This window comes from Spinacia oleracea, chromosome 1 (assembly GCF_020520425.1).
Source record: "Spinacia oleracea cultivar Varoflay chromosome 1, BTI_SOV_V1, whole genome shotgun sequence".
Lineage (NCBI taxonomy): Eukaryota > Viridiplantae > Streptophyta > Magnoliopsida > Caryophyllales > Amaranthaceae > Spinacia > Spinacia oleracea.
The window spans coordinates 125,755,803-125,776,292 of NC_079487.1; the positions used below are offsets into that span (position 1 = coordinate 125,755,803).

The 20,490-nt window shown below is 34.3% G+C and overlaps 6 protein-coding genes and 1 non-coding gene across 7 annotated transcripts; 2 read left to right on the forward strand and 5 right to left on the reverse strand.

Moving 5' to 3' along the window:
- Positions 1-909: 909 nt before the first annotated feature.
- Positions 910-2,290, reverse strand: LOC110782845 (metalloendoproteinase 5-MMP-like). Its single transcript, XM_021987091.2, has 2 exons — positions 1,908-2,290; positions 910-1,652 (listed from the first exon to the last, which is right to left on the reverse strand). Exons 1-2 carry the CDS (start codon positions 2,240-2,242, stop codon positions 1,085-1,087), a joined length of 903 nt encoding a protein of 300 aa, XP_021842783.2. The 5' UTR covers positions 2,243-2,290; the 3' UTR covers positions 910-1,084.
- A 2,830-nt stretch (positions 2,291-5,120) lies between these two features.
- Positions 5,121-7,053, reverse strand: LOC110782804 (metalloendoproteinase 1-like). Its single transcript, XM_021987053.2, has 2 exons — positions 6,589-7,053; positions 5,121-5,943 (listed from the first exon to the last, which is right to left on the reverse strand). The coding sequence occupies exons 1-2, from the start codon at positions 6,951-6,953 to the stop codon at positions 5,346-5,348; spliced, it is 963 nt and encodes a 320-aa protein (XP_021842745.2). The 5' UTR covers positions 6,954-7,053; the 3' UTR covers positions 5,121-5,345.
- Positions 7,054-8,219: 1,166 nt separating this feature from the next.
- On the reverse strand, positions 8,220-9,678 carry LOC110782846 (metalloendoproteinase 5-MMP-like). The gene is made up of 2 exons (XM_056834512.1): positions 9,344-9,678; positions 8,220-8,826 (listed from the first exon to the last, which is right to left on the reverse strand). Exons 1-2 carry the CDS (start codon positions 9,676-9,678, stop codon positions 8,220-8,222), a joined length of 942 nt encoding a protein of 313 aa, XP_056690490.1.
- A 3,094-nt stretch (positions 9,679-12,772) lies between these two features.
- On the forward strand, positions 12,773-15,905 carry LOC110782871 (uncharacterized). The gene is made up of 6 exons (XM_056834513.1): positions 12,773-12,847; positions 13,534-13,587; positions 13,669-13,761; positions 13,841-13,980; positions 14,110-14,498; positions 15,698-15,905. The coding sequence occupies exons 1-5, from the start codon at positions 12,773-12,775 to the stop codon at positions 14,492-14,494; spliced, it is 747 nt and encodes a 248-aa protein (XP_056690491.1). The 3' UTR covers positions 14,495-14,498; positions 15,698-15,905.
- LOC130465661 (acetylserotonin O-methyltransferase-like) lies at positions 14,703-15,150 on the reverse strand. Its single transcript, XM_056834514.1, has 2 exons — positions 14,905-15,150; positions 14,703-14,771 (listed from the first exon to the last, which is right to left on the reverse strand). Exons 1-2 carry the CDS (start codon positions 15,148-15,150, stop codon positions 14,703-14,705), a joined length of 315 nt encoding a protein of 104 aa, XP_056690492.1.
- Positions 15,398-15,484, forward strand: TRNAM-CAU (transfer RNA methionine (anticodon CAU)). The gene is given in 2 exon segments: positions 15,398-15,435; positions 15,449-15,484. It is a non-coding gene; the product is annotated as a tRNA-Met (tRNA).
- Positions 15,906-18,646: 2,741 nt separating the features above from the next.
- LOC110782805 (metalloendoproteinase 5-MMP) lies at positions 18,647-19,908 on the reverse strand. Its single transcript, XM_021987054.2, has 2 exons — positions 19,523-19,908; positions 18,647-19,397 (listed from the first exon to the last, which is right to left on the reverse strand). Exons 1-2 carry the CDS (start codon positions 19,861-19,863, stop codon positions 18,836-18,838), a joined length of 903 nt encoding a protein of 300 aa, XP_021842746.1. The 5' UTR covers positions 19,864-19,908; the 3' UTR covers positions 18,647-18,835.
- Positions 19,909-20,490: the final 582 nt, after the last annotated feature.

The following is a 20,490-nucleotide window of genomic DNA, read 5'->3' on the forward strand; positions in this document are numbered from 1 at the left end:
TAATTATTATATGCTTTAACAAAATTATGTTTAATTTTGCAAATATAACACATAAAAGGTCATAGCTCAATTGGATAATACTCTAATGTTGAAACAGGAGATCACGTGTTCAAATCTCATGAAATCATATTTCTTATTTTTTTTTTCAATAAAAGTGGATTGATAGCATGAATTTGGGGGTGGGGGGTGGGGGGGGGGGGGGAGAGCTATGTGGCATATAGACGTTTTTTTTTTCTTTTCTTTTTCTTTCTAGGGAGAGGGTCTATCGAAAAACCATACTAAAACTAACTCCACTATAGAGAGACTAACGAACAAGGACGAACTCCGCCCATATGATAATTGAATTTAAGAGACAATAGATGAATTAAATTGAAGACAAAGGGTTGGAAATAGTCTAATTTCTTCGAAAAGAGAGAGAGTTAAGTTATCTATTTTTTTTTTTTTAAACAAGGCAAATTACGTTCATTTATAATGTTTTTACTTTTATCAAAATTCTGATATTGAGAAAATGAGAAAAAATTTATTATCCCAATGGAAAAATGTGAAGATTAAATGACGCAATAAATTTAATTGGTTTAAAATAATCATTTGACACATATTTTGATAAAATATTAAAACATTTATGTGATAATATAAAAGCAAATGTAAAGAACATTTCGAGACACCCCAAACAAGAGCGTAAAAAACAAAAAGAGACAGAGGGAGTACATATTATTATTAACTAAAATGAAAAATTCAAAAATACCCTTGTCTTTCTATGAGTTCGTTTTTTCCAATTTTCTTCTAAAGTAAATTACATCAGCTTTTTGTCATAGATTTTGCATCACATTTGACAAATCAAGGGATACATTGTATATTGTTTGTTGTTCAAACTAAAAAAATAATTGATAATTTCGTGCATCTCACGGGATAAAAACTAGTTTATATTATTGTGATCTCGTGTGTAGCATCACCAGCATGGAGTACCTTTGAATTACAAGGTAAAATATTACCCTTTTTTGTAACAGAAATAATTTAATCGGCCTTGTACAAGTATAACTATTCGATTAATTATATTAGGCATTAACTTAAAAACGTAATTAAATTAGCTTGAATGATACAAGGCTTCAATCCCTTGAATATCATCCGGCTGGAGATCTCGTTTCTTCTGGCCTGCATTAATAATAGGAAACATGACTGCACTCTGGACGGAGGTATGGTCAACGCCGAGAAGGTGACCGATTTCATGTAACACAACGGAGTACAAGTCCATTTGATCGGGTCTTGGGTCATCACTCGTCCAACTCTCACTTGGATCATAATGTGACCACCCACCAGTCGGGTATGAAGAAAGAGCTAATAATCCACCATGACCATCAAAAGGGGTTCCATCCCCTCGGTCTTGTGAGACCTCGAATATCAAATCGGTTTGGCTACCGTCTGTTACTTCCAAAAATGTGAAAGGGCTGTACTGTGCCCATTTTCTTAACGACTCCTCTACTATTGATCTCATGTTTTGTGTCCCGGTAACACTCGCATTGATTTGTATTTTGTACGTTAGGTTGTACTTTGAGGATGGCCATGTCGTATTACCAAGTACATATAAGGATGTTCTGTACATGTCTTTGTTTCGCATCGTGTTCCTTCCATTGATAATGTCTGGACAACCACATCTATACACAAACAGAGAGATCGTATATAATTAATATCAACTTTGTTACAATATATATACGAAATATGTACGTACGTTGATTATATATAGAAAGCATATGCAAAACTGTAACGTCTTGTTTGGTTGACATATAGATGGAATTAAATAAAAATAAAATAAAATTGTATACCTTTTGTAACGCTTAGGGTAAGCTTAAAAAATAATCATAAAAATAAATAAGCAAGAAATCATTCAAAAGTTGATAAAAAAAATGTACCGAGGTTTCATCATCTGTGTTATTGTAGCACCATCCAAATGTCCGGTAACACTTAGCTTGTAATTGCGCTGATAAGTTTTGATTGCTTTCTCAAGCTTCTCATCAAATAAGTTGTCATTTTCAAACACGACTTGATTTTCGAGGTACCCGAATTTGGCAAGGTAACTTTTAAGCTGGTGAAGGCCATCAACGTTCTCTTGGCCTTTCGTGGATCCTTCTAAGCTGTTTAAGAATCCAAATGAGCTATCAATTAGTTTTGATTGGCATATGTATGGAACCAAAGATAATTGCAACATTATAATTGCATATACCACCAGGTAAACTTTAGCTGCCATATTATTGGGACTAATTATTGCTTAGGGTTTTTGTTTTTGTTGATTAACAAATGATAATCATGGTCTATATATAGTTACGTTGTACAAATCTCAAACAGACTATCAGCAAATTAATGTAAAAAGAATTACATACGGGATTTAGAATATGTTAAAATTTATATTGTTGTACAAGAAATGATTAATTGGATGATTTGTATCCATATTATCAATTTATCATTCCATACTATACGTAGAAGATTCGAGAACAAACAGAAAATAAATCAAGAATCAACCCCATATCCTCCAATCAAGGTAGGAATATCAAGGATTGAGAAAATGATATTATTTCAAAACATAAGATATAGAGTGGGAAAAGAATAATATTTCAAGGGATACCTCCACATATTTTCATGTCATGTTTAATTTAATCCACGATGTAAGGGTCCACTGCATTTGATTGTTCAAAACATGGGTTGAATTATCGCAATCACGAACTACATGACCGAATCCGGCCTCATTCATAAAGTCACGTCTAGGACAAATGGGCCGGCGGACTATTTTTCAGTGGACCAGGGAATTAAAAACTAATAAATTAATCTTGAGTATTTGTTTAAGCTTTTGGTTGAATTGATTTTCTGACAAATTAAAACATATAACCAATTATGCTTCGCCCCTTAAAGTTGTTCTAATTGACTTTTCAAGGGCTCAAAGGCCTGAATACATGCCATTAGAATCTTTTTACGCCCATTTTACAAATTAAATAACGACCATTTTGTTGAAATATTAATCTAGAAAAATCTAGATAATATGTTTGTAGAAATCCAAATTCTTATATGAGACTGTCCTCACCATCAACTGATGGTAAGACCAGTTCACACTTGCGAATTTAGGTATGTTACTTCTATAGTTTAGACAGGTTTTTTTTTTTAATTTTACAGGAGGTACTTTTTTTAGTTTAGGTATGTTACTTCTATAGTTTATACATTTTACATTTTTTTATAATTTTAGATGAGGTACTTCTTTAGTTTAGGTATGTTACTTCTATAGTTTAGACATGTTACTTTTTTTTATATAATTTAAGAGGAAGTACTTTTTTTAGTTTAGGTATGTTGCTTCTATAGTTTATACATGTTACTTTTTTTATACGGAGTAGTTTTAGGGGAGATACCTTCTTAGTTTAGGTAGGTTACTTCTATAGTTTTAGACATGTTACTTTTTTTTTTTAATAATTTTAGAGGAGGATTTTTTTTAGTTTAGGTATGTTACTTCTATAGTTTAGACATGTTACTTTTTTTTTATATAATTTTAGATGAGGTACTTTTTTAGTTTAGGTATGTTACTTATATAGTTTAGATATGATACTTTTTTTTTTATACGGAATAGTTTTAGGGGAGGTACATTTTTAGTTTAGGTATGTTACTTCTATAGTTTAGACATGTTACTTTTTTTTTATATATAATTTTAGAGGAGGTACTTTTTTAATTTAGGTATGTTACTTCTATAGTTTAGATCTGTTACTTTTTTTTTATTATTATTTTATAGTTTTAGGGGAGGTACGCTATTGGTTTCGCGCTCATCGCACCATTAGTTGATGGTGTGACTGGTCTGACAGGAGACGCGCTGTTGTAGAAATCTAGTAGGTAAATTTCTAGAATTATCCTAAGAAAAATCTCCTAAGAGAAAACATTTAGATGATGAGGGGAGTAGAAGAATCTAGAAACCATAAAATAACAACTATAAATAAGTTGTATTTGCATAAGTTTAGGGCTAATCAAGAGACTCCCACAAAAAATATGGGTGAGAGGTAGAAACAAGGGTTCTACCAAAGAGATAAGTGAGAGACATGAGCTCTCGCAAATATTGTTGTGCAATTCTTATTAATGTAATCAATTATAAAAATGCAATTTTGTTATATAATTGAGGTCCATCAAAACTTCCGCGTGCGTCCTCAAATTTCTATAACTAGGAAAATGTGACTATGATTTCCTCCCAACCAAAATCTAATGTTTAGTTCTTAAATTCCCTAATTCTTTTTATGGCCTATCGTGAACAATAATAATTTCAATTAGCAACCACGAAATAGACACACAAAAATCGATCAATATCGTTCTCAAAATGTGCCAAACATCTAGTCCTTTTCGAAAGAGGGACGAACTTAACAAGAAGTGGACCTGCAGTGACTTGTGAAGACTGAAGAGAAGAAGCGAATTGAAGAACTTGCAAGCAAACTGTTGGAAATACAACATGACTGACGGTGATTTGATCCATATAAGTTGATATTTTTGTCACTAGAATGAAATTGTGTGGCTATACATTATTTTCTTAATTATATCTTCTCTTTTATTATACTTTTCTTATATATATATTCCGAATATTTGTACTCCGTACTTGTTAATGATTAAGCTACAATACTTCTTTTGTCCTGATTAAAAGTCGATTATTAGTTAAAAATAAAAGTAACAATAATCTTGAAAAAAAATATCTATTATATTTCAATGTCTACAATATGCAATTTCCCCTGAAATATAGGTTTTTCCCATAGATTTACTCCTTGCAAATTATGAACGGAGCAACTTTTGCTCCATATAATTGTGGAATTGAAGGCAATTAAAAGTTATGAGACAAACTCATATTTTAAGATAGAGTTGCATTAAATTAAATAGTCAAAATACACACAGTCAACGGACCAAGCTAGCGCAACTTACGTAATTTTCGGACTATAATTTAAACAGTCGGTAAATTTAGTCGGAAAAACTCTGTTTTCATGTAGTGCGTAACTTTTTATACGGGCTGATAGACTTAAAAATTACGGAGTACTTGGTGAATTTATCGTAGACAATTTCTTATACGTAGCGTGTAAAAAGTCCTACGCTGAAAGATTGGTGAAAAGGATGAACTATTAACACAGGCACTAAGAAGACAGGCCGGTACCGGTATGGATTATTCCTCTAATTGTCACAAGTTTAATTGTACTAATTTCTGAGAATTTTGTACAAATACATGAATAAAAAATAACATCACAATTGAAATTACAGAGTAAATAAATCGCTCATTTGCATAAAGAAAAAGGGTAAATAATCATGCATTTAGACATGAACACACCAAGTATTGTTATGTGACTTAATTATGTCGCTCCATATAAGGCTTGAATACCTTCAACATCATCTTCTTGTAGCTCTCTTTTCAACGTCCCAGGAGCAATAGTAGGATACATGACAGCACTCTGGTCCTGCGTATGAGCTAAGCCAAGGAGGTGGCCAATTTCATGAAGAACAACAGAGTATAAATCCATTTGATATTGTCCAGGATTGTCACTCCAATTCTCCATTGCATCATAATGTGACCGACCATCAGTTGGATAAAAAGAATGACCTAATATACCACCAGGGCCATCAAAGGGATGACCATCCCCGTGATCACCTTGCGCAAATGCGAATACTAAATTGGATTGGTAGCCCTCGGCAACTTCCTGAAAACTAAAGGGGCTATATCGTTCCCATTGTCTCAATGCATTAGCCACTATGTAGCGCATGTTCTCTGCCCCCCGGACTAGGGTCTCTGACCGAACTTGATATGTTAGTTCATACTGTGTGGATGGCCAATATACCCCTCTATTTGCGTATAATGATGTTCCATACATGGACTTTCGGTTGTTATGACCTCTTGTTTTGTCTTTCTTTTGCATCGTGTTCTTGCCGTTGATAATGTCCGCAGCGCCACATCTAGATAACACACGGAGAGATTAGACCATACTTTGACTAGCATGTTTGCCAAGATACAACTTTTACCGGCCATAATTTTCTCTAATTATCTTTTTGCATGTTAAAAGTTATTGAATTTTATTATATTGAAAATCCAACAAAAGTATAATTGTCACATGAATTTCTAACAGAATATAACCAATGGTGGTAGGAGAGATAAATAATTAAGGAGTTTAATAGGATACAAGTTTAATTGAGAGTAAACAAGTGAGTTACATATTTATAAGGGTATAAAGGGAATAAATGTTGTACAAATAAAGTAAGATTCCATGGGGGACTAATAAAAAAATAACTAAATAAAGAAAGGGGACTAACATTTCAAAACGGAAGAAGTAATGAAAAATAACTAAATAAAAAAAGGGGACTAACATTTCAGAACGGAGGAAGTAATGAAATCAATTCAACGACATCTTAGTCGATACCATTTGCTTTAAATAAATTAGTAAAAAATATATAGTCAAAATTAGTATATGAAACTATGAATAGTGCAAAACTGAACGTGTTACAATATTTTTTGGAACGGAGAAAACATATAAACAAGAGTTCGTTACTCTAGCTAGTATTGATTTGCATAAATGTTAATCGAAATCTTGAAACATAACGTACCGAGGTAGCATCATCTGCTTCACCGTGGCAGCGTCCAAATGTCCTGTAACATTTAACCCGTAATTGTGCTGGTAGGTTTTGATCGCCTCTTCAACACTCTCGTCAAATAATTGAGCATCTTCGTTGTTGATAGCCATGGTAGTAGTCACCCCATTTTCGGACACTCGATTATTTTCGAGGTACCCAAATTTTGTAAGGTAACCTTTAAGATGGTGAATGCCATCCACATTTTGGCCCTTCTTGCTTCCTTCTAAGGTCTTTAGGAAGCCAAAAGGGTTACCATGTGGTTTTGATTGAGTTGTGTGTGGAACCAAATTAAAGAGCAATATTAAAATTGCACAAAAAATATAAGGTGTAGTTGCCATATAATATTTGGGATTTTTTTTGTAGTTGATAATTTATAATTGGGACTAATTAATATCTAAATACTAATAATAATAATGATTATTTTTTAAAATTTATTTAGGGGATGAGTAAAATGGTACGTAGTGTTAGCTTATTTATAGTTGCGCAAAGCTTGCTCTTGTCGTCTCGTTATCTATCAAGAAGTTGACCAAGTCGTCGTTGCAATTTGCTAGTGAATTACGAGTACTTTTCAAAATGATGGATATATGCAATTTAGATCAGTCAGACTTGGAACATGACTTATTAAGATGAGACAAGATACCTTCGGTTAGAAATTAGAATGTTCTTGGTTGAAGTGTCTAACGTACTTCCTCCATTCACTTAAAAAATCAACGTCAATCAAGGAAAGTTCACTAAAAAATCCAACGTAAATCAAGGAAAGTTCACTTAAAAAATTAAATCAACGAAAGTTCTAGGCTCCGTTTGGTAGGGCGTAAAACGTTTTCATGGAAAATAATTTTCCTCTTTTCAATCATTTTACGTTGTTTGGTTGAGTAAGGGATGAAAAACAATTTTACATGACTCTCTCAAAGGTGGAAAACCCTTTTCCATTTGAAAGGGAGGGAAACCGCTTTTCTTCTTTCCTCCTTACCTCCCTGGCTCCCTCTCCTTTCTTCCCCTCAATCTTCACCATCTTCTCCCATTTTCCTTTAAGGTACCAAATAAAGGAAAGCTATATAGCTAGTTTGAAATTGTGTTTTCCATGGAAAATCATTTTACAATGAAAATGTTTTACGTCTTACCAAACGGAGCCCTAAAGAGGGATAATCTTTGCCAGAGATTGAGGACCAATTAAGGATACATGCAATATTAAATGGATATTCGTTTATCCACCCGAAATTATTTATTGATGAAAACCTTGATGAAATGGATGAGAAACAGGTGATGGTTAGATCGTTTCGGATTCGGGGTGTTACGTAAGTCCATCTATTAACCATTCTTTCAGCCGTCTAATAATCTAATATGCTCCATATTTGAAAATATATAAAAATTAAATATTAAAGGAATAGTATTTATATTGAATTATTGAAATGCAAGGTTAACACTTGAATATAATTAGGATATATAAATACCCAATTTTTGAAAAAAATAATTCAATATAACTTGTACAATTATTGAGAAATTAATATTAGGCTACTCGAACTTATATGACATCATAAGTTTAGACAACTAGACGTTATATAATTTAAGCATGCACAACGTAATCCGATTTAATTAAATTGAATTTAATTAGGACGATACAAGGCTTGAATACCTTGAACATCATCCGGTTGGAGCTTTTGTCTCTTCTGCCCAAACCCAAAGGTAGGAAACATTACAGCAGTCGGGTCCTTAGAATGGGCAACGCCGAGGAGGTGACCGATTTCATGTAGCACAACGGAGTACAGATCAAATTGATCTGGTTTAGTGTCATCTATATCATCGCTCCATTTTTCAGTTGCATCATAACTAGACCACCCACCAGTTGGAAAACAAGAAAGAGCTAATACTCCACCTGGACCATCAAATGGCTTTCCATCCCCGCGATTCCATCGGGCTACCCCGAATACCAAATCGGTTTTGCTTCCGTCAGTCCCTTCCGAAAATGTGAATGGGCTAAATTCTACCCATTGTTTTAGCGACTCCTCTACTAAGTGTTTCATGTTGAATGTTCCGGGAACTAGGGTTTTGCTTAGTATTTTGTACGTTAGGTTGTACTTTGAGGGTGGCCATTTTGTATTACCAAGTACGTACAAGGATGTTCCGTTTCGGGATTTTCGGTTTTTGTATATACTTGTCTCGTCTTTGTTTCGCTTCGAATTCCTTCCATTCATAATGTCTGGACAACCACATCTACGCACATAAAATAGAAAGAGAAAGACCATATATAACGTTAGCCTTGTTATGAAATGTAAATGAGTCACAAGAGCAATATAAATTACAAATAGGGCTTAAATCTATTGTACACATGCCATCAGCCTTCGACGAGTGGACTAATCTCCCGCGGGAGTTTGTATGGGTACCTCGATGGGCAACATCCCTCCCATTTGAGATTTTTTCCATTACCAAGGCTCGAACCCGAGACCTTGGTTAAGGAGCAAGAGACCCTTAACCACTCATGCCAACCTCAATTGGTACCCTAACCACTCGTTTAGTTGATGATTTGATGTAAGTAAATATTAGTAACGTTTATGATTTTTATGCGTAAAAAGGTGTACAAATCTCATTGTGTGGTTACAACGGACCATATATAGTTATGTAGTGTTATTCCATTCTAATGTACCTTATAAATTTTCATTACCGTCTGTTACCAGTTTAGAATTTAAGTTAAGCAAGAATCAATCAAAAGTTGATACTAATATAAACGTACCGGGGTTTCATCATCTGTGTTATTGTAGCACCATCCAAATGTCCGGTAACACTTAGCTTGTAATTGCGCTGATAAGTTTTGATTGCTTTCTCAAGCTTCTCGTCAAATAAGTTGTCATTTTCAAACACGACTTGATTTTCGAGGTACCCAAATTTGGCAAGGTAACTTTTAAGCTGGTGAAGGCCATCAACGTTCTCTTGGCCTTTCGTGGATCCTTCTAAGCTGTTTAAGAATCCAAATGGGCTATCAATTGGTTTTGACTGGCATATGTGTGGAACCAAAGATAATTGCAACATTATAATTGCATATACCACGAGGTAAATTTTAGCTGCCATATTATTGGGACTAATTATAAATTTTAGTGTTGCTTAATTATTTAGCAAATAACAACCATGGCTTATTTATAATTGTACATGCATATCGATCTTAAACCGGCTATCAGCAAATTAATGTAAAACATCATAGAATATATGGAATTCATATTGTTGCACGTACAAAAAATATCAACTGTTTCAAAATAAGCATGTCATTGTTTAAATTTGGTATCCATATTATTACAACGATTGTTCCGCATGTATTTACACTACAAAAATTGTACTATTAACGACAGAAAATTCCGTCAATAATTGTTGATTAACAACGGGATTTTCCGTCGTGAAACCGTCATAAAAGGGGTCGTCGTTAATGGAAAATCCCGTCGTTAACCCGTCGTAAAAGACATTTGTAACGGTTGTTCCCGTCTTTGTTAGGTTGTTATCCCCGTCGTAAAACCTCTTTTACGACAGGATTTTAACCCATCGTTATTAGGTTGTCATAAAAGATACAAATTTTTGTAGTGTTACAGCCCTCTCACATACGGAGTATCAGGTATTATAGGGGGATTCGGGAATATATTCAGAGAATAAGGTGTAATTTTAATCGATTGGTTGAGAAACATGTATTGCCCTTCAATACGGTTAAAGATTTGAGAATGTACTCAAAGTTTGAAGAATCAAGCCCATAACTTGCAATTAATGTAGGGTATATATCAAGAATAATTTGATAATCTTATCATTATATCGATATATCATTAGTTCATTACCATAAAAAAGCAAAGGAGTTAAAAAGTGGATAAAGTAAGTGAAATTTTATGGGTGGTTGTAAAAAAAAAGGATAAAGTAAGAGAAATTGAGTGAAAGGTGTAAATGTGTGGGGTAAAAAAAATAGGATAGTAAATTTTTAATTCCAAAAATAGTAAATTACACTAAAAAAATTAAAGATCAACCAGCTGGGCGATATTATTTGAGTAAAGAGGACGAATGTATAATCGCCTTTAAATGAACAAGCAATTAGGGCGAGTGTTTGTCATTGTCTTATATATGAACAAATAGGGCGACTTGTTTGAGGTTACCTTTTTGCTAATAATACATGGAAACATTTTAAAAGTCGCCCTGGTTGATCAAATAACTATACGGAAATAATAAAACATACGGAGTAAAAAAGAAGCCAGTGTTCAACTATACGAAAATAAGAAAATATAAACCCCTAAATCACCCAATGCGTTCCAGGAGCCCGTGTTCTTCATTTTTCCTAAAATCCCATATTCGTTTTCCCTAAAAAATAAATCAATAGATGATAAGATATTTCGTTGCTTCTGATTCTCTCCCTAATTTCTTCATAGATTATCCTAGTTTAGTCGAAAATGATTGAATTTCTCAACTTGTTTATGCTTAGTTCTTAACCTCGGGGGTTTTGTTCGAACTTGTGATCTTCTGCTGAGATTTGTTTTAGAGAAGAACGATTTTTGCTGAGATTTGTTCGAGGGGAGACCGATTTCTGCTTACTGGTATCATCTACTCTTTCCGATTTCAATTTCAATTTCAATTTTCTGCAATTTTTGAGGTGTATGGCGGTTTTCTGCAATTTCAATTTCAATTTTTTGCAATTTTTTATTGTTTTACACGCATTAATTGCTATTTTACTTAAGAAGAGAGATTACCTTTGCCTGTCAAATTACTGAAATTTTGAAAGATCATATAGATTACCTTGGCTAGTTAAAGCTCTTTGTAGTTTGTGTTGCAGAGAAATGAATATGATTAGCAGTTGATGTTGAAACATGATCTAAGGCATAAGACTTAGTCATATGTTGTAGCCTTGTGATTAAGGCACATCTGTTGTAGCTAGCCTTGTGATTCAGAAGGCATAAGGCTTAGTCATCTGTTGTAGCCTTATGATTATGTCAGGTACAGTGGTACTTTTAGTTGTTGGGTGATTTTTGAGACCATCTACGTATTGGTCGTATTCAATTGATGTAGGACATTGCATGACAGCAGCAAGAACATTACAACAAAAGGAGATTCTGAAATGCATATATGACATTTGTTTCTGTTGTTTCTGTTACTCCCTCTCCTCTATGATTAGGGTCTACTTATGACTTCACTGAATTCTCTTGGTCCATATTATATTTTGCTTAGATATAAAATGCACTATTGTCAATTTAAAATTTCAAAGCTACATCCATTTTGAATGCCTATGAGATAACTAAACTCTCTTAATTAGTGAGCATAACCTTACAAGATAACTACAGCTGCTCTGCTCATCAGGAGCAAGGCTGTGTACAACTTGCCATCACTAGATCCCCACCTAAATGGGGATGGTTTATTGTTGCTGTTTTATAAATTATATAACTACACCCAAGAATTCCTTGTAAAATCTAGAAGCTGCTAGAATAATACATGTATCAAAAAATTATAAAAGATATATTAGCCTACTTCAATACTATGCCGTTATAGTAGTCTTTTACAATATATTCATTCCATAATAGTGTCAGATTTTCTAAATTTTCATAGGGACCCCCAGTAAAACCCTTCTTGGGCTTGTTGTATAGATTTTTATGAACTCTGCCACAAACTTAAGAAGATGTATCAGACTACACTCCCTCTTGATTACATTGGTCTTTACCAAGCAGGGAGGGACAAAACTGAAATTTCATAAGAACAACACAACCCCACAACTAAATAAAATCATAGATTTCTTATCACAGATTTTGCCAGATATCAAAGCATGGAACTGTTTTCCAAATTATGAGTCCCAAATAAATTAAAAAAAGTAAAAATCACAGATATTGTGTGACTGCTATATATATATGGGCCTCCATGCAGGCATGCAAAGACATGTTGCAAGCACAAATCTTTTCCCTCTTGAAGTTCTCGGTTCGAAAGTGATTTGCTCCTTATTTTCTGAAGATCTCTGTTATAGAAATGGCAGGTATTACAACTGTAATGAACTCTTAATTCTATGATACTCCATATAAGGAGATGAAGTAAACATTTTCCAGTTGGATGTGGTGGAGTATAAATTTGTACATACTAACAAATTATTTGGTAGTTACAAATTATTTGGTAATTATTTGGTGGAGTATAGATTTGCTAAAATTTATTTTCTTAAGAAATGATCAGTTACATATCTGATTATCGTTTGATTCATGTCTATCATTTGCAGCACTTTTCTGATTCTGAATTCCCGGTATTCACTTCTAGCTATGTTACATCGTGTCAGTTGCATACAATAACATTCAAATACATAATGTTTACTATTGCATTTATGCTGAAGTTGGTCTTTCTCCCTATCTACATTAATTTGTGAGAATCGGCACAAACTTAACTACCTAACATGCATTATGGAAACCAAACTTTGATCATCTGATGTTTGATTCTCCAGACAGTGATATTGCTTCTTTAAAGTATTACTCGTAGTTTGTATTGCCCTCAATATAAGAAAAATGGAATATTGAACAAAGAAAAATGGAATATTGTAGTATTTGAAACACACAAGCCACAAGGTCAGTTTTGCAGAAAACTGGAGAAGACATGCCTAATGCTCCGGAATAGTTGACAAAGTGACCGTCAAATTATCTAACTAGCACAACCACCCTCTGCCTTCATTGTTCAACATTAATCTTATTGTACTTGATGGTGCTTGCAATATATATTGTTTCTCAAACTGGACTTCTCTTTTATAACAAGCTGCCTTCTTCAATTTTTTGTAGGCTAAGTATGACTTCAGTGAAGCTGATGATGCAAACATTGAGAAAGCATTAAGGATTCAATGTTCTACCCTTTATAGACATCGGAGAGAAAGGCTGAAGGCGGCCTATTTTTCAAAGAGCAGAAATTTGAAAGAGGTGGAGCGTGCCTGCCCAGTAACAATAGATCTTGCTCAATGGAGGTGGCTTATATAGCTATTGGAACCTTCCTAAACAGAGGGCAAGTATTAATTACGAATACTAATATTCATTTGCATTGTCATCGTTTTAGTAATCTAATATATAGTGTTGTAAATAATAGGAAAGAAGTGAAAAGAATCGGGCGAATGCTCTTTCAAACAAGATCCGGTCAGCTTGTGGTGCCAAATCAATAGCTAGGACAATTTATGAATTGGTGAGCTTCTTGTCAAACTTCTTGTCAAACTTTACTGTTTATAATTAATGAATAACTTTACTGTTTATATATTTCCTAGGAACTTGAGGTTGAGGCAGGTAGTAATGAGCATGAAGAGGAGAACGAGGCCACAAATGCATCTAGTTCAAATGCAACTACATCAACAACACAAGCTAATGGCGACCCTATGTATTTGAAGCTATGGGAGAAGACAAAGAGGTATTAATTTGTCAAAGGTGGAAACTTATAAAAAGTAGGAAGGTTCTCAATGCAAGGATAGTCTGGTTGCATACAGTTTAACTCCTACACTCATCACTTTCTCTCTTCTTACTTCTATATTATCGATAGGCACAAAAATGGGAAGTTTGATGACGAGGCTGAAATTAAGTACAACAAGTTTAAACAGTTGCATGAGAAAGAAGTTGGAGAGAAAGGTGCAGACAATGTTTCCGTAGATGTGGCCTATGAAAACGTTCTTGGATATCGTCCAGGTTATGCACGGGGGTTAGGTAAAGGTCACCCGGTGTTGTCCAAGGATTTGAAGAAAGGAAGGGTTGAGTTGGAAGTAACTGTAGTGCAACTCCAGAATGAGAACAACACGATGCGAGCTGAATTTGAGCATCATAAAGCTGAAACTTTGAGAAAGGAAAATGAAGCTAAGAAGAAACAAGAAGAACTGGAACAGAAGCTTAAATTAATCATGGAGAAAATTGGCCTTGAATCCTTGACATAAAGAGGTAATATTTGATACTTGAAATGAAATCAAAATTATTGTGAATATATACTTGTGGGGGTTGGGTTAAATACAAGTATTTTATGGGGACATGCTGCCAAAATTAATTTTAAATTTTGATAAGATTATAATATCTGGATTAAGAATTAATTTTGATAAGATTAAACTCTTTGGTCACTGAATTGGGTTAGGGAGATCACTGAATTTGTCATTCTCTTTGGTCATAGTGACGATTCATATTTGATGCAGTCCTTGCCTTTACAATGCCAACTTTTAGCTGATTTAGATTTAGCACAAATTTAATGAGGGAAGCCAATTGTTCAATTTGTGGTGGATACTAGAACATGGGAGATATATCGATTTTGTTTTTTTTCATGTTTTGACATAAAATTTTACGGTGAGCTAAGAACCTCATTACGCGGTAGAGGGAAGGTGGCGGACATTAAAGGGAAGATGCTAGCTCGGCTAGTTGACATAGATCCACCATTTTTATGAAAAACATCGGCTATGCCAAGGTCATTAGCACATTTAACTATTGCCATCTCTGTGAAACCAAATACATATCTCCAAATATCTACACTTGCTTCTGCTTCTTCCTCCTCTTCCTTTCCCCTGTGCTCACCATTTGTTACATCTCTCAACATTGTTTGTTCCATTTTAGTTCTGTGTTTGTCCAGCAAGCTAATATCAAGGCTTTGTTTATATAATGCTGGACATTTATTGCCCTCCGTTTCTCCTGTGGTATGTCATTGGTTGATCGATATTTTTATATAAGTCATAAAAGTTCATAACACCTTTGTCTCATATAATTGCACTACACTGTATTGTATGGAATGTATTCTTTCATCTGTTTAGAATTACAATTATGTGTTAATTTGTAAAGTTTAACATTTATCATCAATAGGGGTGGTGGCGCAGTTGGCTAGCGCGTAGGTCTCATAGCTAAGTTGAGTAATCCTGAGGTCGAGAGTTCGAGCCTCTCTCACCCCAACTGTAATTTTTTTTAAAAAAAATTGCTCCAAATGAGCAAGTTTTCTTTTAACCAGTATGCATTCTACATTCTCTATGCATTTGCTATTGCATCACCCTCCTGTTGTACATGCTTTACTTAGATTTTTAGATGATAAAGAAAATGGTTGAGCTGACAGATTCAACTGTGGATGTACTAAGGATCTATTCTAACATACTCCTACCTGTTTACAGGATCTTGATGCTGGCTGGTACTGAATCAAGGAATGTTTGTAGGCTACATATTACTCACAATTCTACTGGGTGTTGTTATTGGTTGCTCAAACTCAGTAATCAAGCTGTTGTGCTCAACTTTATGACACAATCAGGACAGCGCCTTTATTTTATTGTACGGACAGATTCACCAAGCTTGTTGCAATATATATAGTTACTTATAAGCTAAGTTTTTGCGTAGCCTCAACCAGATTTATTTATTTTTAAATAAAAAAAAGAACAAAGAGGGCGACTTTATCAAGTTGCCATTTTTGATTTTGAACAAAAAAAAATAACCAAAGAGGGCGATATTTAAGTTGCCTTCCTTGTTTTCAAACAAAGAAGGCGAAATTTATTTGCCCTCTTTGGTTTTGATCAAAAAGGGCGAATAAATAGTGTTGCCGTGGAAAGCTAATAGGACGAAGAAAAGGGCGATATTTTGATCAAAGAGGGCGATTTTTTTCGCCCTCTTTGATCCTGTTCGTTGTAGTGAAACTCAATGTAAAAAATATTATGAAACGTAATAAAACATAGAGTGTAAAATTATTTTGTAAGGGATTTAATATGAGTAAGAAAACATGCAGTTCGTAGGGTTAAGATCGAAGGACCTTAACTTTTCTTATTCATCAATTTTTTTGAACTGACATGTAGCCGACCCATATATGATCTGACAACTACTAGTGCGACTTATTATTTTACGCACTCTTATCTTTACTCCCTCCGTGATTTAGTAGAAGTCACACTTACTATTTTCGACCGTAATTTATTAAGAGTCACATTTCCATTTTTAGTAAATTTTCCACCCCACCATCTAATTAAATAATATATCTAATTTACTCTATAACCCAGTAACCCACCAGGCCACCACCACATTATACAATTCATTTTAAAAACTCACCCCACTAAAGTTAATGGTCCTCACTTGTTTTACTTGAATAAAATATTTACTCCAATTCCACTAGCTTTATTATTTTATTTTATGTTACTATTCTAAATTAATACTCGTGTCCACTCCTAATAAATTACGGGGGAGTATTCATTTGAACTTATTAAAACTTGTTAAACAACTTATTAGGTCTTTTGAGTGGTTACGTTGATAGAGAAACCTGATCTCCATGATGGGAAAATGGAAGGGAAACGAGACAGTGAATGCGGTTGAAAGGTTAAAAAAAATGTTGTGATTGCGTGAAAGTGAAAGGCAAAGAATAGAAGAAAAAAGGTGGTGTCGAAACAAACAGAAATTGTTCTTTAACACTAGATAAAATAAAACTTGTTATCACTTATTTTTACAAGCCAAACAAAAAATCATGTTCCTAGAGAAAATATGACAAAGATTTCCTCCCAACCAAAGTGATGTTTTCGGTACTTTTTCCCCACAAAAATGTTCGGAGTCGGAGCATCATACTTGCTAGAACAAACTCTTAATATCAAGGTCCACCATGTTTAATTATTCTTTTTAGAAATCGGCATAATATCATATGGAGTATACAATAACTCAATTAACATCGCACCAAAAGAAAACTCAATTAGCAACCACAAAATGGATATACGTAGACACGTAGTATAATCACAATCGTATTCAAAATGGGCCCTAACATCAAAATGGACGACGACTGATGAAGAGTCGAAGAAGCCAAGAGCTTGCAACTAAACTGATTGAACACCGGCCACAACCACAAAAGATTCCATAATTGATGATGATTTTCTGATTTGATCCATGCATGTTAGTATTTTTGTCATTACAAATTTTTTGTGGCTCCATTATTTTCTTAATTAACTTAGACTTTTATATATACGAAGTATTATACTTCGAAGTTGATTTGATAATTTTCGTAAGATGTGTAACACACGTACTTGTTTAGGATAGGTTGAGCTACATATTTGATCAGTTCGATCTCGAGCTTGTAAATCTTACACATACCACTGGATACGTAGTACGTACGTGGTACAAAGGTTCATACCACGTCTCCGTAAAAGTACTCCATATATAGTGTTATCGAAAATAGTGAGTAATTTTACAAATTTTAACGTTAATTTCCTCTGAATTACACTATAAAAATTTGTATCTTTAACGACAACCTAATTACGAAGGGTCAAAAATTCCATCACAAAAGGCTTTTGCGACGGAGCTAAACAACCAAATAAAGACGGGAACAACCGTCGCAAATGTCTTTTACGACGGGTTAACAACGCGATTTTCCATTAACGTACGGCGGCCCCCTCTAATGACGGGTTCGCGATAGGAAATCCAGTCATTAATCAACAATTATTGGCCTTTAGCGACGGGATTTCTTGTCGTTAATGGTACAACTTTTTGTACTGTTAATAATTAAGAACCCTAAAATAAAATTGAAAAAAAAAAAAATCTTATTTGGGAAAAGTTGGGAAAATTACATGGTACCACAACTTAAAACAACAATTGCAAGATATATATTTGCAATTACCGCAAATTTCAAAATCCAAACTTTTAAAGTTGCCTCCACTTTTTAATTTTACACTTTATTTTACCCCAAAACCCTATAGTAATTCAAAAGATTAGAGAGAATATGAGAAGATTTGGAGCGAATTGAATCCCAATTTGGAAACACCAGCTAGCTCATTGTTTGCCTCGATCATTTAGATTTACGATCAATTTGTATGGATGTTTATAATGGTGACGTAGAAAGGGAAGTGAAATTTCAAAGGAACGATCGAATCAGAATGGAGGAAAGGCGTTGGTTGTGACTTGTGAGCCTCACTAAAGGAAAGTTTTAACAGAATGAATCAGTCTCCAGTTCTCCACTCTCCAGGCAGTTATTATAACACAAAACAAATAAATAAAAGTAGTTCTATTATTACTCCAAAAAAAAAACATAAAAAGTACAAGAATTTTTCTTAAAGGCCAATTCATTTTTCACGCGCTATTATATGATATTATTGTGTGAACACGTATAGAGAAGTACATTGAATTGCAAGGTGGAATACTTGTATACAAGTAGGCCATAACCTCATTTTGTACGTACAACAATTTAAGAAATTTGATTAAATAATTGAATACTATAATAATGCATGCGGCATTGATGATTGATCATATCATGGCACTCTAATTAACTTACGTAACAATAACACCAAATTGTGTTGTTATGCCTTCCCATATATGGCCTGAATACCTAAAACATCATCCTGTTGGAGCTCTCTTTTTTTCACCCCTCGATCAACAATGGCAAACATCACAGCACTCTGATCCTGAGTATGGCTAAGGCCGAGAAGATGACCGATTTCATGAAGCACAACGGTGTTAAGATCGACTTGATTTATTCCAGGGTCGTCACTCCAATCCTCAGTTGCATCATAATGTGAAACCCCACCAGTTGGATAAAAAGAATGACCTACTACTCCACCAGGGCCGTCGAAAGGGTACCTATCCCCATGATCGCCAACCGCAAACCCGAATACTAAATCGGATTGGTTTCCCTCACCCACTTCCTCAAAAGTAAAGGGACTATATTGTTCCCATTTACTCAACTGATCAACTACTATGGATCTCATGTTTTCGGCTCCGGGGACTAGGGTTCCTGACTGGATTTGGAACGTTAGTTTGTACTCTGAGGATGGCCATGCTACCCCTTGATTTGTATACAAGGATGTCTTGTCTTTCTTTCGCATTGTATTCTTGCCTTCGATAAAGTCCGGTACGCCACATCTATAAACACCAAGAGATCGAGAAATATACGTTAAGAGTGTAATTCATACGTGAATAGGAGACTAAATAGAGAGATATTGACTAACATATAGATATATAGAAATGTACGTTGAAATAGAACGTACCGAGGTTTCATCATTTGTTGCACCGTGGTAGCATCCAAATGTCCTGTGACATTTAACCCGTAATTGTGCTGGTAGGTTTTGATCGCTTCCTCGAGTCTCTCGTCGAATAATTGATCATCTTCGTTGTTGATAGTCATGGTATGATTTTCGAGGTACCCGAATTTTGCAAGGTACCGTTTAAGATGGTGAAGGCCATCCACATTTTGGCCCTTCATGCATCCTTCTAAGCTCTTTAGGAAACCAAAAGGGCTATCATTTGGTTTGGACTGAGTTGTGTGTGGAACGACCAAAAATAGAATTGCACAAAAAATATAATTTTTTGTTGCCATATTATTTGGCATTATTTATTAGGTTTCAGAATATTTAAATATAACTAATGAATGACCAACCTAAAATATAGCTTACTTATATACGTACTAGTTGGGATAAGCTCTCTATTATTATTCTCCTTCATTTTATTTTATTTTATTTTATTTTATTTTTGTCATACTCTCTCTTGTATTCTCGTTATCAAGAAGTCGGCAAATTCGTCGTTGCATTTCGCTAAAATCTTTTCTGGACATATATCCGTTAATTACCACATAAAACATAATTATGTTTGTTAAATCATGATTTCTAATAAATTTCATCTCATCTCACTTTCTTGCTAGTTGCCTAACTTATGCTTGGTTTTGCTCTATTCGACTTATTTTGACTTATTTCAGACAAAATAAATTTAGAAAATTCCATATAACACTACAAGAATTTGTATCTTTAATGACAACATAATAACGAGGGGTCCAAAATTCGGTCACAAAAGCCTTTTGCGACGGGTTAACAACCAAACAAAATCGGGAACAACCGTCGCAAACGTCTTTTACGACGGGATTTTCCATTAACGACGGCCCCCTTTTATGACGGGTTTGCGACAGAAAATTCTGTCATTAATCAACGATTATTGACCTAGCGACGGATTTTCCGTCGTTAAT